Genomic DNA, 23,865 nt, shown 5'->3' with positions numbered 1-23,865 from the left:
TAGAGTGGTTAGATTTGAGTGATAATGGCATTGGTGAGAATGGTGTCATGGGTATGAATGAAAAGTTGGCCCAACTTGAAAAGATTATATATCTTAACTTCACTGTGTATAGTGTTCCTGTTGACATGAGAAAATCTCTGCTTCTCACACTTTCTAACATGGAGCACCTTAAAGAAGTAAATCTCAGCACCAGGGTGTCTCCTTATGTATATCTTCTGGGTGTATACAACAACAAGAGCAACAGGCTAGCCATTAATACTGCTGATGCTGGAGTTGTCTCGTTGGTTAATGAACTGTTCTCTGAAGTGTACCGAGTGGAGCTCAGCTATCAGGGCAAAGTGTTGTATTCAGTACAGAAAGAGGATGAGAATAAGTCACACTGGATAACATTTTCAGATCTGACATGGGCTGGTACCACTACTATTGCAAAGACTATTGACTCTCTTGCTCTAGCCCTGCCAACTGGACATCGTGTGCAGCACACAGATGTGGAGAAACTTGATCTGAGCACCATCATACAAAGTAGTGGATCTGGACTTGGTGATCACCAAGCAAAAGCCTTGGCAAAAGCATTTGCCTACTTTCAGCACATAAAGCACTTAAATCTATCTGGCTGCAGCTGGATACCATACATGCACATTCAACACACAGGTTGTATATCTCTGGTCTCCCAAATGTTTCACCTTAAGAGCCTAGAGTGGTTTAGACTTTCAGGCAATCCTGTTTGCAATGATGGTGCTGAAGCTTTGGCAAATAGTTTTCTCCATATGCAACACCTGAGCTATCTGGATTTGAACTCGTGTAAAATAACAGCCGCAGGTGCAAAAGTTCTGGCTGAGCACTTCCACTTCCTTCGTAGTTTGAAATATCTGAACTTGTCTCATAACAAGATTGGAACAACAGGTGTGACAGCTGTTGCTGCACACATCTTAAAGCTGCAACAAATTGAACAGGTTTACCTATATTATGTTGGCCTCCCTGCTTCAAGCATCACTGTTTTTGTTGAGGCCTGCACTTTTCTGCATGCCCTTAAAAGGCTTGGGTTGAGGGGGGTTAGCTCTTCTGCAGATTTACTAGATGACACAGTAGAGGATATAAGACAATTTGTGAACAGTGTGAAGGGTACAGTGTACAAAGAGAGAGATGAGGAGGTCATGTATGATGGAGGCCTGTCTGTCAGTGACAAGGATGAGCTGGGTCAGGACAGGATGAATAAACATTGGAGCTCAGCAAAGAAGCTGTTAGATTTGGGAGCAGCTGTGGACATAAAGATTTCATGTCTCACAATAGAAGTATCAGTCTCCATACTGTAAATCAAAAATGTAATGAATTATTCATAATCAAGTGATAGCTTGCCTATGAAGGATCTTGCTTATACATCGCAATATGGCATTTGCATTTGGCTCTACACAGTGTTAACTGTTTCATGTACAATGTATAATATGATGCATTAGACTGAATATACATTGTAGTCAGTTACTATGTTGTTCAAAATCATGTGTCTATCTCAGGAATCAGACCAAGATTAGTCTAAAAATGAACAAGGTCCTTCCAAGAGATTTGAACAAGGACAATCAAGATCACATTTCAGCAATAAAGCACATGCTGACCCTAAATATGGCTGTAGCCTTTATTAAATGGTAAGGAGTCCAAATCTGTTTCTAATTTGGGAGTTACTAGAAGTTGGTACAGTACATGTATGCTTTAGGATATTTTTGTCTGACAAATGTCATCATAAAATGTATGCTTGATATATAGAAAGCAAATGTGGAGAAAGAAATATGTATAGAAGAAATGAGGGAAAGGCTACAACTATGTGCATTATGAATTATGTGAACTCTATGCAGATACATATATGTGAACTGTATGCAGATACCTGTTGGCTTCATTTTTCACCATTCTGATGTCTGATCTTTATTTGTTGCTTACCTGTTAGAAAGCTAGAAATGGTTGCATTTTACAAGATGCATATGTTCTTTCACATGTAGTTTGACATATTTATAGCAACTAACAAAGGTGTATATACAACTTATTTGTACTGTGCACTATGTTAGGTAAGACCAAGGACATTATCTGTGTATAATGTCCTTGGTAAGACATTACATGAACAAGATTGCGACTTGTGCTACAATGTAGTAGTAAAGTAATTTTGGGGGTTTGCCTGCACCAATAGCCTATGGTTGATACTTGATGTCAGTTACTGTGTTAAAACTGTAAAAAACATGTCACTTGGCTTCAAGATATAGAAAGATCAGGCATTTGGTCAAACTGCAGGAGAGAATCAGAGGTACATTAAATTTTATTTGGTATGCATTATGCAGACATAAATGAAGATTGACTTTATTTTACGACCAAGAGATGACTTATAGGAATTTAATATGTCCTGTAACAAGCTTTGTCATTTTGATGAGTATAAAACTAAGATTGTAAATAAAATTCTTTACTCTGTTCTATACAGATGATTTAATTTGTACAAATGAAAATAGAGATGCTATATTTTTGTACTGTAATATGTTTTATACACTAGATATAAACTTGTGGTCAGTGATGTTTGATAGCATTGTTTGTAGATTGTTACTTTGTGAAATAAAGTTTAAAGATTATATATAGTAAAATTGTGTTTTGGTATTTAACTGTTTATCATAAAATTATGAAGATTTTGAAGATTCATATTCATTATGATGAATTAAAATGATTTTATTCATATTACCTACCTGTAAACATGCATCACAGCAGATTTTTCCGTCGTACTAGATCGAATTAGACCCCATCCCACTCCCATCGACCATATTCATCATTCATTCCAATACAGTAACAATTTTTCAACATAAAGGTTGTCTACAACTGCTAACTGTGATTACTGGCATACAGATTTCAAAACCTGGCTACATTTCTAAAACTTTTGAAAGTTGAAAATGATCATCAAAGATATAATGTATTGTGTTGATTAATTTGAAGAGACTTATGGTCCAGAAACCTTGACAAGAATTGTCAGTATGGAGAACAATACCTGACTGTTTCTTCCACCATCTCCACATAATCAGGACATGTAAATACAAATGTTACAAACAATTCCCACTTTAAAAGTAAATCTTCCTTCCTCCATCACACAACCTTGGCCATGATGGGCTGCACCCAGCTGACCACCAGCCCTGTCACCACCAGGGTCACCTGTAACATGACCCCTGACATGCTTCCCAGCATGCCTCGCAACCACTGCACCATCCATCCCAGCATGCTCCTGGCCTTTTTGGTAGAGGTTTTTCCTTCCTGTAATATGAAAGATAACCATCCTACACTTCAGTACCAAATAACATAAAATGATGTTGATGCATTTGGTAAATCCTGTACCAGTGACACAATACTTGACAGCTTTATATTAATAACAGCTACTGTAGATCAATGTAATATGACAAGCATAAGATGACTTGCCTCACTGACAATCTAGGTACCTGAGACCCTTAATGCCTACATTTGCATACAGGAAATCATTGTACATTATTTTGTGTTACACAAAAACTAAGGCTAAAAGAAACAAACTTTTGGACATTTCAAAGTAAGAGATTTCACTACCCGAAAAAGTACCATACTAACCAAAATAAGGTTGTGGTGTGCGAGGAACTTCAGAACTGAAGGGTCGTCCTTCTGTAGCGGGGGGAGGTACTCGTACTGCCGCTCTCGTCTCCACCATGCAGAACTGGAGAAACGGGTGTGTGGTGTCATCTTGGTCTAAGGTCTAAGGTGAGGTGTCATCTTGATTTTCTTAAGGTTTGTATTATGACTGGTTTATTGATGACGACGTAAAACAGTTTTGCAGAACCCAGGGGTTCTGAATTGCACTGTTACTCACAATTACAATTACAACCCATAAAATCTTTAAAATCGAACAACATCTATTACAAACATATACACATGTGATAAAATCTATTAAAGTATGAAGGTTTGTAACTGGTAACAGCAGTTTCATCTGTGAGCTTTTTACCACTCTGTTTCATTTTACATGGCATACATTTTGTACAGCAAAAATATCTCTTCAAAGGTGAACCATACCTGTTTTTTCCCCACTCGGTGAAGTGATAATGGTACAGGGTAGCCCGGATGTATTTTGGTGGTTTTCCATTGAATGGGTCAGAGCCCATGAGTGCGAGAACATGCTTGTCCCCATGCAGCAGCCTGTGGACCATGTTGACAAACCAGGGGTTGTGTCCGTAGCTGCCCAGGGCTGCAAACCACAGCTGCCAGTCTAGTCTGGGCTGGTGGGGGGCTGAGGTAAATACAGACATACATGTACAGGGGACTGATGCAGGGTCACTACCTAGTCAACTATGCAAACTGTCCAGTATAAAAAAAACTATATTCTATTTACACAAAACACTTTTGAAACTCTATGAAGGTAAGGGAGAGGGACAGTAAAAAAGCAACTATTATAATGGGTTCATCAATGACTTAGCATTATATGTTAAGGGGCCTGTATGGCACACACCTTCAATTCTATTTTCTGACAATCTAAAGAAGTCCTTACCTACAACAGGTGGGGCTGTCTTCACATTTCCTGGCTTGTATAAAAACTCATACTCCTGGGGAAAAAGGGAACATACACGGTGACTGTGACAGCTTAATGTACAAAACAATAATACTTAACAAGAATTTCTTCAATGTAGAAAGACAAAACACACCCCTTCTGGTTTTGACATCTGTTTTTTTTAAATAATGACACTTTCAGATCACAATCATTACTGTTAAGAAGTGACGGTCCCAGTCTCACCTTCCACCCCAGCTGTAGGGAGTTACTGCCTTCCACAATAACCTCCGGTCGCCCTCCCACCCCTGTCATTCTGTAGGGAAAACAAAAGGCACATGATTGGAGCTACCATGCATAACATTGTCAATATAGGAGGGTTAGGCAGACTCTAGTCTATGCACCCAGTCTATGCACATACAATATGTATACCTGCCTAACACAAAACTATTCAAGACCATTAAGGGGACTAATAAAGTCTGATCTACGCAGAAAGACAGACAATGGGAAAATCATAAAACTTCTGGTCAAAAAGTGGTCACATTGACCAGATGGTCCTTACATAGCGGTGGTCACTTGTAGAGGTTTGATTTAGCAAATAAGTTCTTTGCTAGCAAGTGACCATAGAAAAATTATTAAAAAACAACATTTTGTCCACAGTACATGTTTGATATACAGTGGAAGCTGTAATAGAATTATGTACTGTTACAATGAGCTGATCTCACCTTCTGAAAAGCCCATATGAGTTGACGAGTTGAAACTTATCCACTCTCTGGTTCCACTGTTTGACTATAGGCCACAGGTTGTTGTTAGACTGCCAGTCTATCACTGTGTGAGGCACCTGAAAAAGTACAGAACAAATCTTACATAGGTTTTCAGTCACCAGATCAGTCTTTATGGGTAGGGCAACTTCATTTCGGTTTGACAGTCATTAATAAGATCATGATCACTAAAAAAAGGTAGCTTTATGATTTGTAAAGCTGCCACAGTCTGCAAATACATAATGCAGATTCAAGGTAGCCAAGATAAACAATTGGCAATGGCCTTTTGTAACCAACGAATAGAGTTAAATGTTTGGAGAGACTCTGCCATTCCTCTCTTCCATGTTAGTAAAGAAACAAAAATTATGTTAACCATTTCTAGATCTACAGCTTACATATTGTGAGGGAATACCAGGTTCATGGAGTACTGTAAAAATGTGAGATCAGTCTTAACTTGTTAGAACAGTTTGAAATAGTGAATGTAAACCTGTATGCAAATCTGGTTTATGCAAAAACCATGTTATTGTTGGTATGTGTACCTATCAGTGCAGTTATTTACTTACCAGACTGATAGTAAACATGTACACAGCTGCAGCTGAAAATAGAAGGCACCTGAAGCAGGTGAACACTTTTCTTCTTACATTTTCCTCACTGGTAAAGGACCTTCAATACAAAGAGACAGACACAAAAAATCGTTGGTGTCTTTCATAAATGTACATTTATACACATATTTGGTAACTATTCTACGGGATTGTTAAAATAATGATAATTATAACTTATAAGAGCAGGGAGCGATGATTTTACAGTGATATTTTTCATTAAAATTATCAGTGAGCACATGAGTAAACCATTTTACTACTCAACAGAGATTCATTGAGACAATATATTACAGCTATGAAACTTTGCTGTACCTGTTGCCAGTATCATTTGTTGCCAATGATGTTGAATGAAAAACAAACTACAATGTTCAGTCTGAAAACTTCCTTTTCACATTCATTGTTTCTTTAAACTACATTTTCCCTATCAACAAACCATATACCAGTACTAACCTTACTAAGGCTGTTCCAATATGATAAGTCAATGATCCAACACCAAGCCAAATGGTGACTGGCATGACCCTGGTCAGGGTACTGTGGAACTGGTCTGAAGTGAAACCTACAGTACACAGACATGGACACAGGTACACATAAATGTAGCTAATAGCATTTGTGGCACATTCATAGGTGTGTGCATGCTTGCGTGTGTGTGAATGTGTCTCTAGTCTCCAAGAATACAGTTACCAACAATGTACTTGCAAGGATTAACTCAATTACTGGTACATGTAAGATGACATCTCTTACCAATTTTTGACTGTACAGTGAAACCAGTCAGTCTGAGTTTGAAGAGCACACATGTCCAGTAGAACAGCCCTGAGTACACCAGAATTTCAGTCACTCTGGTCACAACAGTTCTGCACCTCTGCCAGGGGCTTCTCTCTACATCTCCAGACATGTTCATTTCTGGAATCAGAAAAATCAGAAAAGGGGTTATCATTTTAGTAGAACCTTCAGCTTTATAGACAATCCTTCATACCGGAAATATCACACTCAATCTTTAAAAATATCAAATCAAATTACATATGTTCTTATACATACAATTCAGTATAGTATTCTCAAAGCACTGATGACTTGAATTCTATTTCCAACAAAGAATTATACCATCAATTCCAGCAAGGCATCTTGTTCTCTTATGGGTTGTAGATTTTGTGACAAGGTAATATTTTCCCACCTTGTTTCACCCGTAACCATGGGAACAGGTAGGTCAGGTGTTTGTCGTCCAGCAGGGGCAGGCACAAGGTCAAGGTCAGCAGGTTGAAGAAGTTGTAATTTCCAGACAGGATGATCAAGACCTGAAGCAAAGCCTGTGAAAACAAACACACAGTATAGTCTTTATTTCATCAAAGGCGTGTGCTCTATTTAAATTACAGGAAGTGAACTACAATTATTAAGGGATACTAAAAATTCCTTTCACAAAGTGAGGGCAATATAGATTCAGGCAATGCAAGGACTCTTACTGGTAACCTGCAGCTAACATCAATAGAACACTTTTCTCACCTGGGCATAGAAGGAGAAAATGCGGATAGACCGGACCGGTGCGAAGAACAGCAGAGGGACGGGGATCTCGATGATGTATGTTGCCACGACCGACAGCTTCTGGAACCACTCAGGCAGCTGGTGGGCAAACCAGGCCAGCGGGGTGGGGATGCACTGGGACTCATAGTGGTAGTTCAGAGCTGAGGACACAGTGTATACATGTATATTATCCTGGACTGTATTAGCCTGGGTTCCATCCTGGTTAGTTTACGTCCGCTCCCACAGTCGCGACTAACCAGGATGGAACCCAGGCTAGGACTGTATGACACCTAGGACACACATACTAGTGAGTTTGACACACCTGAGACACACCTGTCCTCACCTGTAAGTCCCCACCAGGTGGGACACATGCTGGTGAGTTTGAAACACCTGAAACACACCTGTCCTCACCTGTAAGTCCCCACCAGATGGGACACATGCTGGTGAGTTTGACACACCTGAAACACACCTGTCCTCACCTGTAAGTCCCCACCAGGTGGGACACATGCTGGTGAGTTTGACGACCCCTGATGCGAACATGAGTCTGAAGAGCAGCCAGCGCACCAGCCACAGCGCCACGTTGTCGTGAGGCAGGGAGGAGGGGGGCAGCCACTTCATGGGGTTGAGCGGTGCGGCCAGCACAGCGAGGAACCCTGCCTCCAACAGCAGGATGTCCCACTGGAACCACAGGAACGTCTGCCCAACCTGCAATCATAGCCATGTATGAACTTTCTTTTATGTAGCAAGCAGTAAGCATGGCAGACACAACAGCCAAGACAGACTAATTGATTGCTATTGATACAGATTCGATACAAGTGCATGCAATAAAATTTACATGTTGGTACAAATGAACAAAGCTGTCAGGAAATGATGTAGAAGAAAACTGATATTGTCTTGCTGCATCATGTATTTCTGACTCCCCCTACCTGATATAGTGAAAAATACAGGATCCACAACATGAGGAAAGCGGGAACATCTCGCATGACCTCGGTTACCATGGCAACGAGAGAGATGAGCATGCCGGCCAGACACAGCAGGTCCATGCCATGTTCCGTGGTCAGTCCCAGGGCCGGCGTGAGCCACAGCAGGGTGGGGCGCTCCGAGAAACGCTCGTGGGGAGTCTTTCCGTCTGGGTGTGGAATACGATATACTATTAGGCCACACCGATTTAATTTTATGGATGACATCCTCTGAAGACCCCCAAACTAGTGCGCGCGGGCGAATAAAAAAAAAATTCCGGCCAAAAATAAAAATGCTACTAAACCACAGGAATACAAAGCTGGTATTGTGAATTCCCGACAGTACTTACTGACGTACACGACAAGCCGGCACATGCTGGCTTTTTGCGGCATTTATGAATCGGCACTATACTTATGTACTGAGTTCTTGAGTCGTGGAGCTTCGAATTTGATAGCCTGGGTTCTCGGCTCCGTTTTGTCGCTGACTAGCATGGACTACCCAGGCCTAGAGCCAGACCAGAGCCTCGGTGGAGGTGATTCTTTTTTTTTTTTTTTGAGGGCGACAGGCGAAAATCAATGCGCGCGCAGATGTCATCCATAAAATTAAGTCGCTGTGGCCTTATTAGCTACAATGTGATGTCGGAAGTATTAATTATTATTACATGTATATAGACAATATGAACAGTTCAGTATACTTAATTGACAGGCAATATGACAACAAGGACCTTTGTGATGAAAAGCTCTTTAATGACATCAATCCATGCTTTAATATTTATGGAGAATAAATGTAGTAAGATCCCTTTAAAAAAACAGTCAATAGTGGTGCACAAAATATGAAGAAACTGCCAATTCCACACATTGACTTACCCAGTTTCAGCATCCTGTTAGCTGGTAGGAGTCCTGTACTACCATATAAGCCTGAAATAAAGGGAAAACAATGATGGAGTAATAAAAAAGAATATCTTCTGTATGAATAAATGGAGTTTGTAGTATAACAGGTCATTTAATGTTGATGGTAGTAAACTTCAAAAGAGGATAAATTTTAGTGAACACATTGTCATCTTAATAAGCCCACAATGATCATTATATTCAACACCTTTATTACTAGTAAACTGTAAATGATCTAAAACGCGTGTAACAATGTAATTGTTTAAAAAAATGTAATTGTTTATAATCTGTTGCCGAGACAAGTTAAAATGTGTAAGATATATGGCGATAATTAGGGATGCCCAATGTGCCTTGCACGGGAGGAACTAACCTAACTAACTAACCAGTAGGTACACTTCAGGTTCATGGAGGGTCAATTTCTTTCGCTGAGCCACGTGTATGTAAGATTGCTGGCCAGGACATGTCAAACTTTGGTGTTGTAAAAGAGCTTTATAAATACACCGGGTATCTTGATATGTAGAAGATTGGAATACTCTTCTGTGAATTTTGAAAACACATGGAGGAAGACGCCTGGAGAAACACACCTGGTATCTGCACATACAGCGATGAGAAGGCCAGCAAGTAGATGACAGACATGCACCACAGGAAGGCACTACGGACAGCTGCTGTTGATGCCGCCATCTTCTCTGGAGCTGGCCTTGAACTCTACAGGTTTCAAATTTCATAACATTGAAAATGAAAGTATGCACCCAAACATGTATGCATTTAATAATTAATGGTAAGGAATTTCAAAGGCATTTCCATGAAAATGAACTTTCAGAAGAGAAACACAGATATTACTTTGCCACGAATGTAACGATGATTAACTTAATAAATATTGCATCAGGCATCAATCATTGATGTGTTTTATACATGTGTAATATTTCGGGTTTGTATGGACTTTCATACCAATTCTAGAAAAACAGTAACGTTAAGTTAATAACGTTACTAAGTTAGCAAAATAATTTGGAAACAGAGCAAGAATATAACGTTATATTCTCTAAATAACTAGTAATGCAAGTTATATCCTATAAAATCTGAACGCAACAGATATATAAAACGAACTCAGTTGTCATAATATGAACGCCCCCCCTCCCCCTCTCCCAAAACAATAGTTCATAGCTGAATATCCATAGTTTTCAGTGAATATCAAATCCAAAACATATCCCTAAGGGCTTACCTGTATACACTGCCTAATATCAACACAACGAAAACGTTGCCCAACGCGCTATATTTGTACAATACTGCATAGAAATCGATCAGGTTGCGTGAGTACAAACACGTACACGTGTGACTCTGCACTGCGCTTTTCAATAACCTCGCTAAGGGGCGCTCTTGAGTGGTCATCATGTGCGTTCAGTCAACACTTGTCCTTGTTTACTTAACTAGAAGAAGGCTATGAACCAGACTGTTCATGACAGAATAGAAAAAATTTGAGCAACTCGATCCCAGATCGTTGTAAGTATATTATTTTTTTTACACTTCATCGCCAAATCATTCAGGAACTGTCAGATTATTGCATTATTAGTTAAAGTAAGGTGTCTATATCTGTCTTCTTCATACCCCCTGCATGTAAAATCACTCAATGAACAACAGACCAGGCAATAGACAAGTATTAATGAATAGCACGATTTAATCGCCTGACAAGCTCATTTACATGTCATATATGGGAAGTACAATGCCACAAAGTTTACAAAAATATTTCCATCTTTCAAAAACTGATTATCAACAACTCTTCTGACAGATTCTTTCATTAACAGCATTGACATTTTTACAGCAAACTGACATACTATCACTACATTTTTTAAAGTCATGTACATCAAACTAATCTTTTAAATCTTGGAACTTGAACCAGAAAATATTCCTGATGGAACAATATGGATATATCACTATCTCACTTGTAAAAGCAGCAAGCAAGGCATTCTACAGATAGCAAGCATACACATACTCATACAACACACATCACTTGGTCCACTGGTAGCATATAACGCTACATTAAGTACCACATAGTGCTAATCAGAGGCACTAGAGAGGAGAAGTCTTGTCTAATATAATAGATACCATAAATATATGAGAGTTTGACAACAGGCGCAACTGAACATACATATGTAATTCCATCAGCCATATGACATTTCTGGTACTAAGTATTATGAGGGTGTCTCACAGTTGTCAAACAGGCACTTTAAAAAACACTTGAGTGCATGACATCCTACTACAACTGTAAGCATTCCAATACTGTCAATGTCAGATTTTACATTCAAATACAAACTGTATCAGGTTAAAATGGTTAACTTTACGTGCAGACGTGTATCTAATATACCATAAAAGTAGTATAGTGTGTGGCAACACTGATAGTTTGTCTTTTTCTTCACTGAATCCACTTCAAAATTACTCCTTAACACAAGGTTTTAAAATAATTCTTTTGTCATATAATCTGGAGGTATACATATAATTATGCATGGTTTCTATGATAATTTACAAATACGTTTAATTAAAATAAACTCACAGGGATGCAAAGAATCATGTTACAAGCTGACAGTACTGGTCTATAATTCAAACCATACAAGTTACCTGTAAGATGTAATTCTTAATAGTACATAAAGATTCAATGACATCCTTTACTCACTGTCATTCTGTCTACCTCAGAGCTATCATATGATGAGCACAAAAAGTTACAGACTGTTTAAACTTTCTCAAACAGACCACAAACAGTGGTGACATAATACAATCTGAAAAATGAAATATTTTACGTCCTTTAAATCTGTACAAAATACAAGATTATAGTTATCATTACATACTTCATGAATTTTAATTCTACAAAACTTTTCATCATTGTGGCCAGCACTAAACACTTCTTTATGAATGTAACTTGTGAGTTACAAAGTTGTTACAGGTGTTTTCCCAGAAAGTCTTTTTAGTTCATCCTTGATGGCCTGTATGAGTGGTTGTGCAGAATCCCCTGTACGGAGGCCACTCATGATGTCAACCTCATCTGCATCAGGATCCTGTCCCGGTCTCAACCTGCTGTCATCTAATTGGCTGGGAGGGTTGGACCCTGCACCTGATTGGTCAGACCCTGGTGAACTTCTCACCGGAGTGAATGCTGATTGGCCAGGAGTTCTCATGCCTGGATGGCTGCCAGGGCTGGTTCCTGGTTGGCCGATGAAGGGACTGCCATATCCTGATTGGCCAATTGGAGAGAGTGCAGGGAAGGTGGTTGTCTGGGAGGGGGTGAGGTGGGGAGGGGTGACACTGGGGAGGGAGGATGTACGGGTCATGGGGGTGGACTGGAGACGGGAGAGGAGGGGGGAGGCATCCAGGCCGCCAGGGAGACTTGCCTGTAGGGAGAAAGAAACATTTTAAACATCCTGTATTTGTACACAATGATTGAAATACCTTGAAACTTCAGGTCAGTGAAACTGATTTTAGTTGTGTATTGTGATGTTTCTTAGCTAGAGTGGGGAAAATTGTGTTAGTTAAAGACTTTGAGTTGATATCATTCATATATGACACTGTGTGTGACTTTACCAGTGTAGTATGTTAACATTGGATACTCAATACCTTTCATGCACCACCTGTAAATCGTGTTAATGTTATTGAATTTTTTTGCTGTTAATATAGTGGAATAGTGGACCAGGTATTAATACTTCTGTGACAACAAAAAAGGTATAACCCTGATAGATATATTATATGAGGTACCCAAACCATTTCACAGTTATAACACCATCATATTTGATGAAACACTGTAAATGAACAGTGTTGTTTTTGTGTGCATCTTTCACCAGTTGTACAATGAGGGACCATTCATGACTGCCTACCGTATTGCGTAACCTGAACTCTAATGGACCAATATCATCTGGGGAGAGGGGTGTCTGCGACAAGAGAGTGAATACCAACAATGCTGGTCAGAAAGTGCACTTGGACATAGATCAATGTTATGGATGAATGACTGCCAAGTACTAAGTAAAACTGTCTTTCATTTTTTTTTCTTCAAATCTTATTGAAGACCACATTGCTCTGTTGAAACACACCATTGAATAGGTGTGGCCACAATACATAATAAAAAACAGCACTTACAGTACCATATTAAAAACCGTAATGTTACTATATCAATGTTACATCTTCTTTGGTCCAGTTTTATTTGAAGATGTTGAAATGACTATTTTGCACCTTTCTTGTGAGTCAGTGTCCAAATATAAGATGCAGTCACTGTTTTTTTAAACTTCCTTTTAAATAAAACTTACAGGTTCACATTTTCAATAAATATCTTATCATAAAAGCCCATATCTAAGTTACTACTAAGTATCACATCAGTCTGGAGACTTACCGGTTCTCTGGATTGTGACATTTTGGCCACCTCGTCCTCAGCGTTGTACAGACTCCACAGGACACCACCTGACCCATCCGGCTTCTGCTGCACGGGGGTCACAAACAGGGGCTGCTGCGGGGTGCCCATGTTTACACTGGCAGGGGCAGCCTGGGAGGTTCGTGCTGAGGGGAGGGAAATAAATGGTGCTGCAAGTTAGTACAAAATGTAATGTTATATGGTTTCACTTATTTTGGTAATTAAGTACCAAATTGAGTCAAACAAGGAAATCCAACCACATGAAGAATTTAAACTCTGCTACTTCTTATCGTATCTTCTAGCTACAATAAAATTTCCAAAATTTCCTACAAAGAAGATAATCAAATATGTCTTACTACTACTCCTATTACTTCTGATAAGCAGTACATTTTGAATGAACGGAGTTACATGTACTCATGCTGCACCAAATATCAACACAGTCAGATTACTAGTAAGACCAGGTAACCCTTTAGCCAACAGAATGTGTACTCACCCCGTGGGTCGGGTGCCGGCGCCCTCCCTGCTGCTGCCTGCTGGTACTGGTCAGGACTAAACACCACAGTGGGCTGTCTGGTGAACAGGGGCTGCTCACCCGCTGGCTCCCTGGAATGGGAATAACTGCTCATGTCAGGGATGACACCTCTCAGGAGAACATTCAATACAATAACTGTATAACAGACTACATCCCAATGAACCAATGTTACATGCGTTTTGTTGTATTTTGAATGTGTACATTGTAAGTAAACAGTGTCACCCCACCCACCTGTCAGAGCTGGAGGCTGACTGCCCGTTGAATCTCCTGCGCGCCCGCGGGCCGGCGGTGGAGGCTCGGCCATGAGCGGGGGGCGGCACAGGGCCCTGGGGGGTGCGCAGGTCCTGGGGGTAGGCTGCCTGAGGCTGGGTAAAAAAGTACAGAACTCATGAGTACAGGGAATTTCTTTTGATCTTAAACATGTAAAGTTTTAAAGATTAAAGTATTAAGTGAAATTTTGGCTTGTACTTACTGTCATGTAAGCAGGGGGAACTCCGCCCATCCCATTGGGAACCTGCCCGTTCCCAGCAGGCTGTGTGTACTGTGGCGTGCTCTGGACAGGCTGCACCGTCGTGACGTTGGGAGCGGGGGCCACAGTGTTGCGAGGCGGAACGCTGGGCGAGATGAGCGAGAAGGCCTCGTCCAGGAGCTGGTGGATCCGCTCACGTGCCTGACTGATCGGCATGGTCTCAGGGTCACTCTCAGTGTAGGACTCGTCCTCCACTGACCGCCCTTCTGAATCACCCTGGAAGGACATTTTATACAGACGTTTACATCTGAGGACTTGCTGATGTGAGATGTTAGGACCATGCCTTTCTAATAAACTTAGTAAAAGTCATACACTCATCATGACTCAAGACTTTGTTGCTAGTCTTGGCTATGATGGGCACATTGGGTAAGTTACTAATACATGGATTGTTCTCTGCCTCTAAAGTACGAACAGCAGCATTAGCCATTATGTTTATTATACTAGTTACTGTAAATATTGAACAACTCACAGGCATTAGTGGCTGCGGCCCCAGTGGTGGGACACCGTTCATGGGCCTGTAGACCCCTTGTGGCTGCTGCCCAAACTGCATGGCCAGCTCAGGGTCATGTGGCGAGGTCACCCCCTGGATGTCATGGCTGCCATGCCTCTTGTGGGGCCGCTTCATCCTCCTCCTGATAAACACAAATGTGATATGTTCTGTCGGTGTCTGCTGCTAACATAGACAAAGAAACTAGACATGCATTTTCAAGCCAGAGTTTTCATAACTAACTACAAAAATGCATGTAGCATAAGTCACAAATATAATGATGAGAAAGTAGATTTCCAGCAAATATGCCCAAACAACTCAGCTAGATGATACTTGTTCTTCTTCTTTTTTACCCTCAAACCACCCCTAAACGGGGTATCACTGAGGGGGGAAATATGAAGGACATTATGATGTCCTTGATACTAAAGCCTACATGCACACCAACTTGGTGTGAGCCCCACCTTCTGGGTGGCTCCAGTACTGCAGGTATGTGGCTGCTTGGTTCCAGGACTGAGTCTATCTGCTGCTGAGCCCTCCTGTAAGCACGGCGCTGGTCCTTGGTATCCCCCACTGCTGTGTGTTCGTACCCTCCCCTCGGCGAGGTCGGCTTCCTGCGCAGGGACCGTTCCCTCTGCAGCTGTTTGTTGCGCCAGTGTTCGATGTCTGCCTTCTGTCGCATGGACTGGGACAGCTGGAGGGGTGTGTGCAGAGACTATACATTAGAACACGTAATGCAGTATGAAACAGTGCTACCCAGTTTTCATATAACCATTATGTCGAATAGCACATTATGAGGAAAGATTTACTTAAGTAATCTGTATCAAGTTTATTATGGGTTCACCACACCACGAAGTGGTGGTGAACCCATATTGCTTTTTCTGATGTTTCTTCTCCTCCTCCTCCTCCTCCTCCTCCTCCTCCTGCCATATCTTTAAATGGATTCAGCTTCTTCATTTTAGGGCCTAAGGTCCTGAAATTTGGTATGGAGGTACAGTGGGCAAATACCCCTAGGCGTTTTTTAAATTTTTGTGATACAAGCTTTTACAATCGTTTTATTTGCTTTTTTAGCGGTCCCCATAGGAAAGCACTGTGGGGACGTACGCGCGTGACGTAATAAGAAAGGAATTCGGCGGTATGCCCATATATGGGCATGCAAGCATGAACCAGACCAATCTATTCTTCTTGCTGATTGGCTGTTGGATTTGATTGGATTAACTCAATTAACAGCTGTTCAAAGCCATTCCATTTTGACAGTATGAACTCAAGTGTTTTGGTAGGTACAGCACAGGCCACGAAATACGCATCGATTTTCGAGGGACGTTCTGCGGGAGAGTGCCGGACGCTGTGCGGGACTTCCCTCGGGAGAGTGCGGGACGTCCTCCGGGAGAGTGCGATACGTTCTGCGGGAGAGTGCGGTACGTCCAGCGGGAGAGTGCGGTACGTTCTGCGGGAGCCAGACATTTTGCTCTTCTCTGTTGGAACAACGCAAGTTGGAGGTCAATGACCTGCGCCCGGCGTGTAAACAAAAAAGTTACGCGGCGGCGCGCGCGCCACGGTATCAACAATTTTCCGCAATCTTTACCAACTAGTATTATCTAGGTTCTGTTATAGCCTGGTATCCAGTCTGATTCGTGGTCGGGGCCGCAAGAGCTCTGGCCCGCCCGCCTCACATAAGCGTCCCGGTGTGTATTTCACGAGAGATTAATTAGCCCTCCACGAACATGTTAGCTCGGTTGGAAACGCGCAAGGCGGCAATCCCAGGCATTGCAAGTTCGAACCCCAGTGCATCGGACATTAATATTTTTAGCAATTTAACATTTTTAACAATTTTATCATTTTTAACAATTTTATCAGTTTTAACAATTTTAACAATTCTGCATTTTAACAATTTCAACTATTTTTTTATTTTCGTTGTTTTGCTTTTAACATTCAAAAACTGATTGTTCTTACTCAAGAATGTCAATAACTTAGAATGTTAGTCTTTTGTATTTTTCCAACATACAAACTAAAATCACTTTGATGTTGTCACAAAAGTATTGAGCTGACAAGAGAGAAGGAGTACGGTACTCTGCCAGTGTGAAGAATCTACAGAGGTATTACCAGTCACTAGTAGCAAGAGATAGACCACATTGAATGATGACGGTGAGGACGAATCATATGAAGTACTATCATAGCTAGACTAAGTACAGAAATTCTACTGCTTTACTTTACTTTACTTTCTTTCACTCTGTACATGCAATTAGCTCACTGGCATGATTTTAAAAATAAAGGTTATGATAATCATATTATATGTATAGCTTATTCAATGTATGGCTTCATAGTTTATGTGATTGTTAATAACACCTGCACAGAGCATTTTCATACTGACAGTATGTCTTTATTCAAGTGTTTTGGTAGGTATTTCAAGCTTTTCTGCTCCAGCATTGGAATGCGGGGCATGAACGTTTTTTTTAATTTTGAAAATCAACAGTTTGCATTATGCAATTAAAAATCCTAACCAATAAAGTAGGGAATAGCTATCCAACTGTTGTTTTAGTTGTATGTTACTTCATATTATAGTTATATCAATGTAAATCATTGTTTTCCCTTGTGTTTCTCATTCTTTCCCTGCCATGTCGTAAAATGTGGTGAACCCATCGCTGTATTTGCTCCAAAGCAAATATTGGCCTTTCTAGTTTCATTAGAATTTTGAAGGATCCAATAGACATGATACCACAGAATAACTCCTGAGAACACATTAGTGACACTGCCACTCTCAAAGCAATCCAGACTGTGAGCAGACCTGTTGGTTTTCCTTGATGGACTCCCTGAGCCTGTCGGTGACGAGGGGCGTGCGAAGAGGCGGGAACTTGATGGGGTGGACAGAGGAGTGGAAGGCACGCGACGCCGGCTTCTGGGGCGTCGGCTCAATCACGGCCGAGAGTTTGGCCACGTGCTCAAACAACCCTGCCTTGGAGCCTGCGTCTGACGGGAAGTCATCTGTACAAAGGGATCAAAGGCACTCATTACCCAGATGTCAGGAAATGTAATGTTTAAGGTCAGTCATAGATTATAACAACTCTTCCATGCAAACATTAATCATACAAGGATCAGTCATCTAGCCTGGGTGCTATCCAATTGGCTAATATGTGCACATGCAGGCTACAATTTTTTTTTTTGGCTTGCAAATGTAAAAAATCCAGTCATCAACTTCAGCCACACTTTCAATATACTTGCTGAATTTCTAGATTAAATATTCAACCTGGAACTTAAAAGGTGCCATACAGTATGGAAAGCTTGAGGGTTACAGCTTAAAAGAGAAAAAGAGGCCTGAGGTGTTGACATACCCCCAGTGTCAGATTCCAACATGGACTCTGGAGCTCTCTTGGACCTGGGCTTGCTGCTCTGTTCTGTCACACTTGTGAAGGAACTGTCCTCGGATTCTTCTGTTGATCTTCTACAGCACAAGACATTTCAAAAGGATTTCATTTTCATGAGTAGCAGGAAACTGTCTTAGTAGCTATGCTACAGTAAATCATTAAGATACCACAAAGGGTATTGTTTTGACATTTTTCACAATTAACAATAGAATTGAACTCCATATCTCCAAGCAAGATTGCTGAAGACATAAAATACAATCATCGATATTTAAACTTTCTCCAAAGTATACATTAGCACCATCCAAACCTTTTTGATCTACGCTTGGAGGACTTCTGTCGTCTGTCTTTAGTCTTAGCAGACCGTCTGGGCTGAGGAGCGGGCCGTCCGCGGCGTGCGGGGAGGGGCGGGGCATCACGCGACTCTTCTGGTACCTTCACCACATAGGAGCCGGGAGGGATGAGGGTGTCTGTCATCACCTTCTTCTGCATCTCAGCTGGGGCAACACCCTGCAGAGAAAGACTCATGTTACTATCTACACTGGCCATTACCTACACCTGTCAGGAAAGCAGGCGTACCATAGGCTTGAAGGCTTCAAATGTAGTCAAGTGAATGTAGGATACAACAAATGACTACCTTGTTGAGAAATTAAAGAAAAGGGCATAAGTTAAATCTGATCAATGGAAAAACCCACACTCTTTATGAAAGAATTGAAAAGGAGCTGTTTTACAATATTTTCTTCACTCAGTCTGGATCTGCTTCTTTTCTATCGGTACTCTTAAAATGAGATGATGTCTCCTTTGTCATATCTAGATGACACCTACCCGTGGTGTCCCCTTCTTTTGCAGCTCCCCGACTGTGTCCGGCGCCATCTCCGTACGCTTGGTGCGTTTACAGCAGCACACCAGCCAGATGACGATGATGATGATGATGAACAAGGGCCCCAGCACAGCCGCTATGATCCAGTACGGGGGTTCAGATGGGGCAGCAACGGGCTCATATTCTGCAGGAGAGATGTTAAAGTCTTGTCATCATCTCATCATCAACAACACAATCAATCATAAATTTGATGTTTTACTAGTATTCACCAGAAATGGTGAAAAATATCCAAACTAGTAAGGGATACAAGTACAACTGCTATTTGTGTCTTTATTACCTTCAGTTTGAGCGACGAAATACCCCAGCTGCAGGGCCAGCTCCTGCTCATCTAGCAGTGCCAAGTCTGCCACGGCCTGAGACGCAGGGACTGCCTTACCGTCGTACATCACATAGTATGTCAGCCAAACACGGTCATTTCTGCCTGTGGAGTTGTCTCGTGTGGCATTTATCACCTGCAGGCACAAGGAAGACGAAGAATAAGTGAATCAGTCACGAAGCATTCAGTCATGGTTTGTGAGGGACATTTTTTTGAAGTATTTCAACTCACACAGTTAAGAAATCTAAAGAAGCAGAAGAATAAATGTGTCATTGTCACTGACCTGACAAGTGACATTTTCAAATGTTGCTGCTCGTTTTCTCCTGAGGATAGGGTTCTGTGCTACATCCATCCCAGCCTTTCGCTGCCTTGCCCTAGCAAAGGCCCGTGCCAGATTAATCTCCATGGTGAAGTAGAACTGCTCCGATGTGATGATAATGGCGTCTGGGATAACGAGGACTGTGCAGAGAGATCAAGAGATTGATTATCAAAAAGAACATCTGATCAATTTTAAAGAAAAAGTATAACAGAATGGTACAATGTATATTGATAACGCAGTTACTGTAATGATTATGCTCAAGCTGTGTACTATTAGAGGGAAAACATCATAGTACAAAATTGAATGTACAAATCCTAGTCTATTCTATGTCATGTCATTGATTATGATTCGACTTGTATTACAGTATGTTACATTTACCTGTAATGACCCAGTTTGACACCAGTTCCACAGATAGATTAGCTGTGACATAGTTGAATGTTGTAGCTGCAGGGCCTCTGGTTGTTGGAGATGGCGTTGTTGCAGCCTGTGTTGTTGGAGGTTGTGTTGTTGGTGCCTGTGTTGTTGGAGGTTGTGTTGTTGGTTCTTGTGTTGTTGGTGCCTGTGTTGTTGGTGCCTGAGTGGTTGGGACTTGTGTTGTAACAACTGCTGATGAGCTGACCACCACTACTGCTGATGAGCTGACCACCACTGCTGTGGATGATGGTGCTACCATACTTGGGATCAGTGTCAAAGATGGCACGATTGCTACTGAGCTGACCACTCCTGCTGAAGAGATCACAAGAGCTGTGGATGGTAGCAGACTTGGGATCTGCGGAAATGACGGCAAGACTGCAGTGGACGACAGCAATGATGAGGACAGTGACGCTGTTGGTACAGCAGAACTGGTGACAGCACTTCCTGATGACTCCAAGGGTGAAGCTGAGACCAGTGAAGTAGTCGGTAGAATTGGTGTAGGGGTCACCGATTGGGATGCTGTGATTGACGACGTTGGTTGGACTGAACTGGACGAGACTCCCATCATGCTTTGCTGTGACACTGAACTAGAGACAGATGACATCACCCCAGCAGTGGAGCTGACGAGAACAGACTCTACTGAGCTGCTGACTGCTTTAGTACTCATGGAGGGTAGCAGGTCTACTGTCAAACTTGGTGAAGGTAGAAGTACAAGGGATGTGGACTCTAGGAACATACTGGACATTGCTGTGAAGGGAGGTAAGGAAAATTCTTCCACAGATGAAGATGGTGTGACTGTCTCTTGTAGTGAAGGAGATGGTACCGATGTGGGAGTTCCAACTTGAGATGAAGAACTCATCACTGGTGGTATCGTTGGTGTTGAAGTCATGGACTCAAAACTTGTAGCAACTGTAAATGACATGGTTTCTGAGAAAGCTTCAGAAATAGACATCCCAGAACCCTCAAACTGTGTTGATTCAAAAAAGTTTGTAGAAGTAGGGAAATCCATGCTGAAGCTTGGCATTGGGAAAATGCTGGAAACTGTCACTGGTATGGAACTGAGGGAAATGCTGGGCGTTGATTCCAGCTGGAGGAATTGTGATGTGTCCATGTCACCTGACCCTTCTGGTGTTTGTGTTGGTTCAATGGAGGAAAACATGGATAGAGCATCCAGTGTGAAGCTGGTCATGACTGATGAATCACTTTGCACTGACAGACTAACTGAAGGCTGGACAGTTGTTGGTGCTGATACACTTGCTGTGGGCTGAATAGTTGTACCCAGCGGTGTAGATGAGGTGACAAAGTCCAAGCTGATGGAAGGGGAAGGTGTCTGGCTTGACATCAGTACACTAGGTGATGAGCTGAAGATCAAGTCTGTTACTGGTCCATCTCCTGACCCATCAAATATTGATGACGACTCCTGAACTGGTAGGGACATTGTCGATAGCAATGGCAATGAAAATGAAGCAAGATCAGGAGTATATGATGGTGTCAAACTGAGTGGCTGTGATGATCCAGAAGGGCTGAATGAATCAACGATGTACGATTGACTAGGGCTAGGCTGCAAGGACATTGTCATGGCAACACCTTGGGTTGCAGTGGCAGGGGAGACTGATGATCCCAGGGTGTCTGCAGTTGTAGGGGTGAGGGAAGTTGTTGCCTGATCGGGACTGTACGATGGCTGCAGGAAAGATGCCGAAATAATTGAAGATGGTCCAGTTGAACTGAAAGAGTCAACACTGTATGACGGGCTCAGTTGTAATGATGTTGCTGATGCTGTTTGGGTCAACATTGGGAGTGTTTGTGAGAGAAAGGGGAGATCAGACCCTGACCCCTCAAAGTCATCACTACTCATGGAAATAGAACTTAAGCTGCTGGACTGGAGAGTTGGTGAGAACTGAACAGGTACAGAGGTTGTTGAAGATCCACTTGGTTCCAGGGTTACTGATGGTGAACTGATGACCTGGGATGTCATGTCAGGAGCCAGACTTGAGTCAGAAAATGCATATGACGTGCTGATGTCCAATGTTTGCAAGGACACGGGCTCAAACACCTGCAATGATTTAAAAATCAACAAATTTAGTCACCTGTAAAATTAAAAGCAACACACTTTAGTACAGTTGTGTAGGATGTTTATGTCTTGTGTGAAATATGAGGTGCAAGATGACAGAAACACAGCGAGACACTTACTTGCAGGGATAAGGATGGCAGGAGTTCCAGCTGAGACAAGCTCGAGGGAGACGACACACGCAGAGATGGTCCAGTTGGGAAAGAAGCAGAAGTTTCAGCTGATAGAGGCGCTACAGACAACACAGGCTGCGGTACAGAGCTAGCAGACAGCTTTACAGACAACAAAGATGCAAGGGGAGAGGGTGGCACATGAACAGACACTGATGCAAGCTTAGATGATGACAGACGGACTGGCAATGAAGATATTGGAGATGAACTATGTTGATGTGTTGTCATTGAGTGACTAGTCTGGGATCTCAGAGGAGGTAGCAACAATGTAGAGGTTACCATTGCTGGCAAGAAAGTGGCTGTTATTTCAATGTCTGATGATGGCACCTGTAGGAAATCAGACGAAATGGCACTTGTTGCTCCTGTGAGGACAGCTGGAGAATGTGTTCTTTCCAAGATTGACAGTTCTGTCTCCAACAATTTGAGTGTCTGAGGTAAATCTGATACCAGTTGAAATGACACAGTATCAAAAGTTTGTCTGCGGGTGGTGCCTGTCAGAGTTGTTGTGAGGTACACTGGAGATGTTTCCAGAGGGTCTGACAGTGAAAATATTTCTGGTGAAAGAAGTGACAGCTGTGTGGTAAGAGGTAGAAGAGATTCTGTAGATTGGACTTTTAGTTGCAGGTGTCTTGATGGTAACCCAGTCATAGATGGTTTTATTGGGCGACTTTGCAATATATTGGTTTGTCCAGGGACCTGCAGTGTTTGAGGTTGATCAGCAGAAGAGAGAGACTCCAAAAGAAAATATTTCAGATGGGAAAAATGATTCATCCATCAAACTGTCCTCCAGAGTTGTTGGCATGGACAAAAGTGATGCTGGCAGATGTGACAATGGTGTTTCCAAAGAAATCGAGGAAGGAAGTTTTGAGTATGTTTCTGTAAACTGCATTTTGACATAAGAGGATATTTTTGGCAGATTTTGTGATGTGTAAATTGCATGTATGCTGGTTGTGCCAGGTGACTTGGTAGGCAGAAGTTCTGTCTCAATACTGTATTCAATACTAGATGATACCACCTTGGGTCTTGTTTCTGATGGTATGAGTTTTTCTACTGATGACAAATAGTCCAAATTTAGAGTGAATGTAGCTTCTGTGGGTTGTAAATCTCCTAAAGTCTTCACCAATTGCTGAGTTGACTCAAGATCATGCATAGGGAAAGTAGTGGAACTGTCT

At 41.8% G+C, this 23,865-nt stretch overlaps 2 protein-coding genes across 7 annotated transcripts in view; both read right to left on the bottom strand.

Annotated features, from left to right (window-relative positions):
* Positions 1-1,311: 1,311 nt before the first annotated feature.
* Positions 1,312-10,581, bottom strand: LOC109475632 (lipase maturation factor 2-like). The gene is made up of 16 exons (XM_019776369.1): positions 10,458-10,581; positions 9,823-9,943; positions 9,218-9,268; positions 8,318-8,520; positions 7,871-8,096; positions 7,374-7,552; positions 7,048-7,180; positions 6,621-6,779; positions 6,330-6,435; positions 5,844-5,943; positions 5,245-5,360; positions 4,766-4,835; positions 4,523-4,577; positions 4,051-4,264; positions 3,595-3,697; positions 1,312-3,270 (listed from the first exon to the last, which is right to left on the bottom strand). The coding sequence occupies exons 2-16, from the start codon at positions 9,917-9,919 to the stop codon at positions 3,106-3,108; spliced, it is 1,977 nt and encodes a 658-aa protein (XP_019631928.1). The 5' UTR covers positions 9,920-9,943; positions 10,458-10,581; the 3' UTR covers positions 1,312-3,105.
* A 311-nt stretch (positions 10,582-10,892) lies between these two features.
* The window catches only part of LOC109475581 (uncharacterized threonine-rich GPI-anchored glycoprotein PJ4664.02-like), a 24,811-nt gene continuing 11,838 nt past the window's right edge, over positions 10,893-23,865 (bottom strand). For 4 of the 6 annotated variants that reach the window (XM_019776266.1, XM_019776271.1, XM_019776269.1 and 1 more), the window contains 15 exons: positions 20,420-22,508; positions 20,006-20,181; positions 19,684-19,858; positions 19,352-19,530; positions 18,837-19,036; positions 18,497-18,606; positions 17,953-18,149; positions 15,632-15,861; positions 15,153-15,315; positions 14,627-14,899; positions 14,386-14,519; positions 14,116-14,225; positions 13,605-13,768; positions 13,096-13,149; positions 10,893-12,615 (listed from right to left, as the gene is read on the bottom strand). In XM_019776266.1, the coding sequence (XP_019631825.1) occupies positions 12,154-12,615; positions 13,096-13,149; positions 13,605-13,768; positions 14,116-14,225; positions 14,386-14,519; positions 14,627-14,899; positions 15,153-15,315; positions 15,632-15,861; positions 17,953-18,149; positions 18,497-18,606; positions 18,837-19,036; positions 19,352-19,530; positions 19,684-19,858; positions 20,006-20,181; positions 20,420-22,508 (4,716 nt within the window). In that variant the 3' untranslated portion in view covers positions 10,893-12,153. Of the gene's footprint in view, positions 12,616-13,095; positions 13,150-13,604; positions 13,769-14,115; positions 14,226-14,385; positions 14,520-14,626; positions 14,900-15,152; positions 15,316-15,631; positions 15,862-17,952; positions 18,150-18,496; positions 18,607-18,836; positions 19,037-19,351; positions 19,531-19,683; positions 19,859-20,005; positions 20,182-20,419; positions 22,509-22,645; positions 23,860-23,865 lie in introns of those variants that run through there. The other 2 variants (XM_019776270.1, XM_019776267.1) reach the window with 2 other exon arrangements.

Source organism: Branchiostoma belcheri, unplaced genomic scaffold, assembly GCF_001625305.1.
Source record: "Branchiostoma belcheri isolate BF01 breed outbred unplaced genomic scaffold, Haploidv18h27 scaffold34, whole genome shotgun sequence".
NCBI lineage: Eukaryota > Metazoa > Chordata > Leptocardii > Amphioxiformes > Branchiostomatidae > Branchiostoma > Branchiostoma belcheri.
Note: the sequence above shows the minus strand (reverse complement) of the source record. Positions and strands in the feature narration are given on the sequence as shown.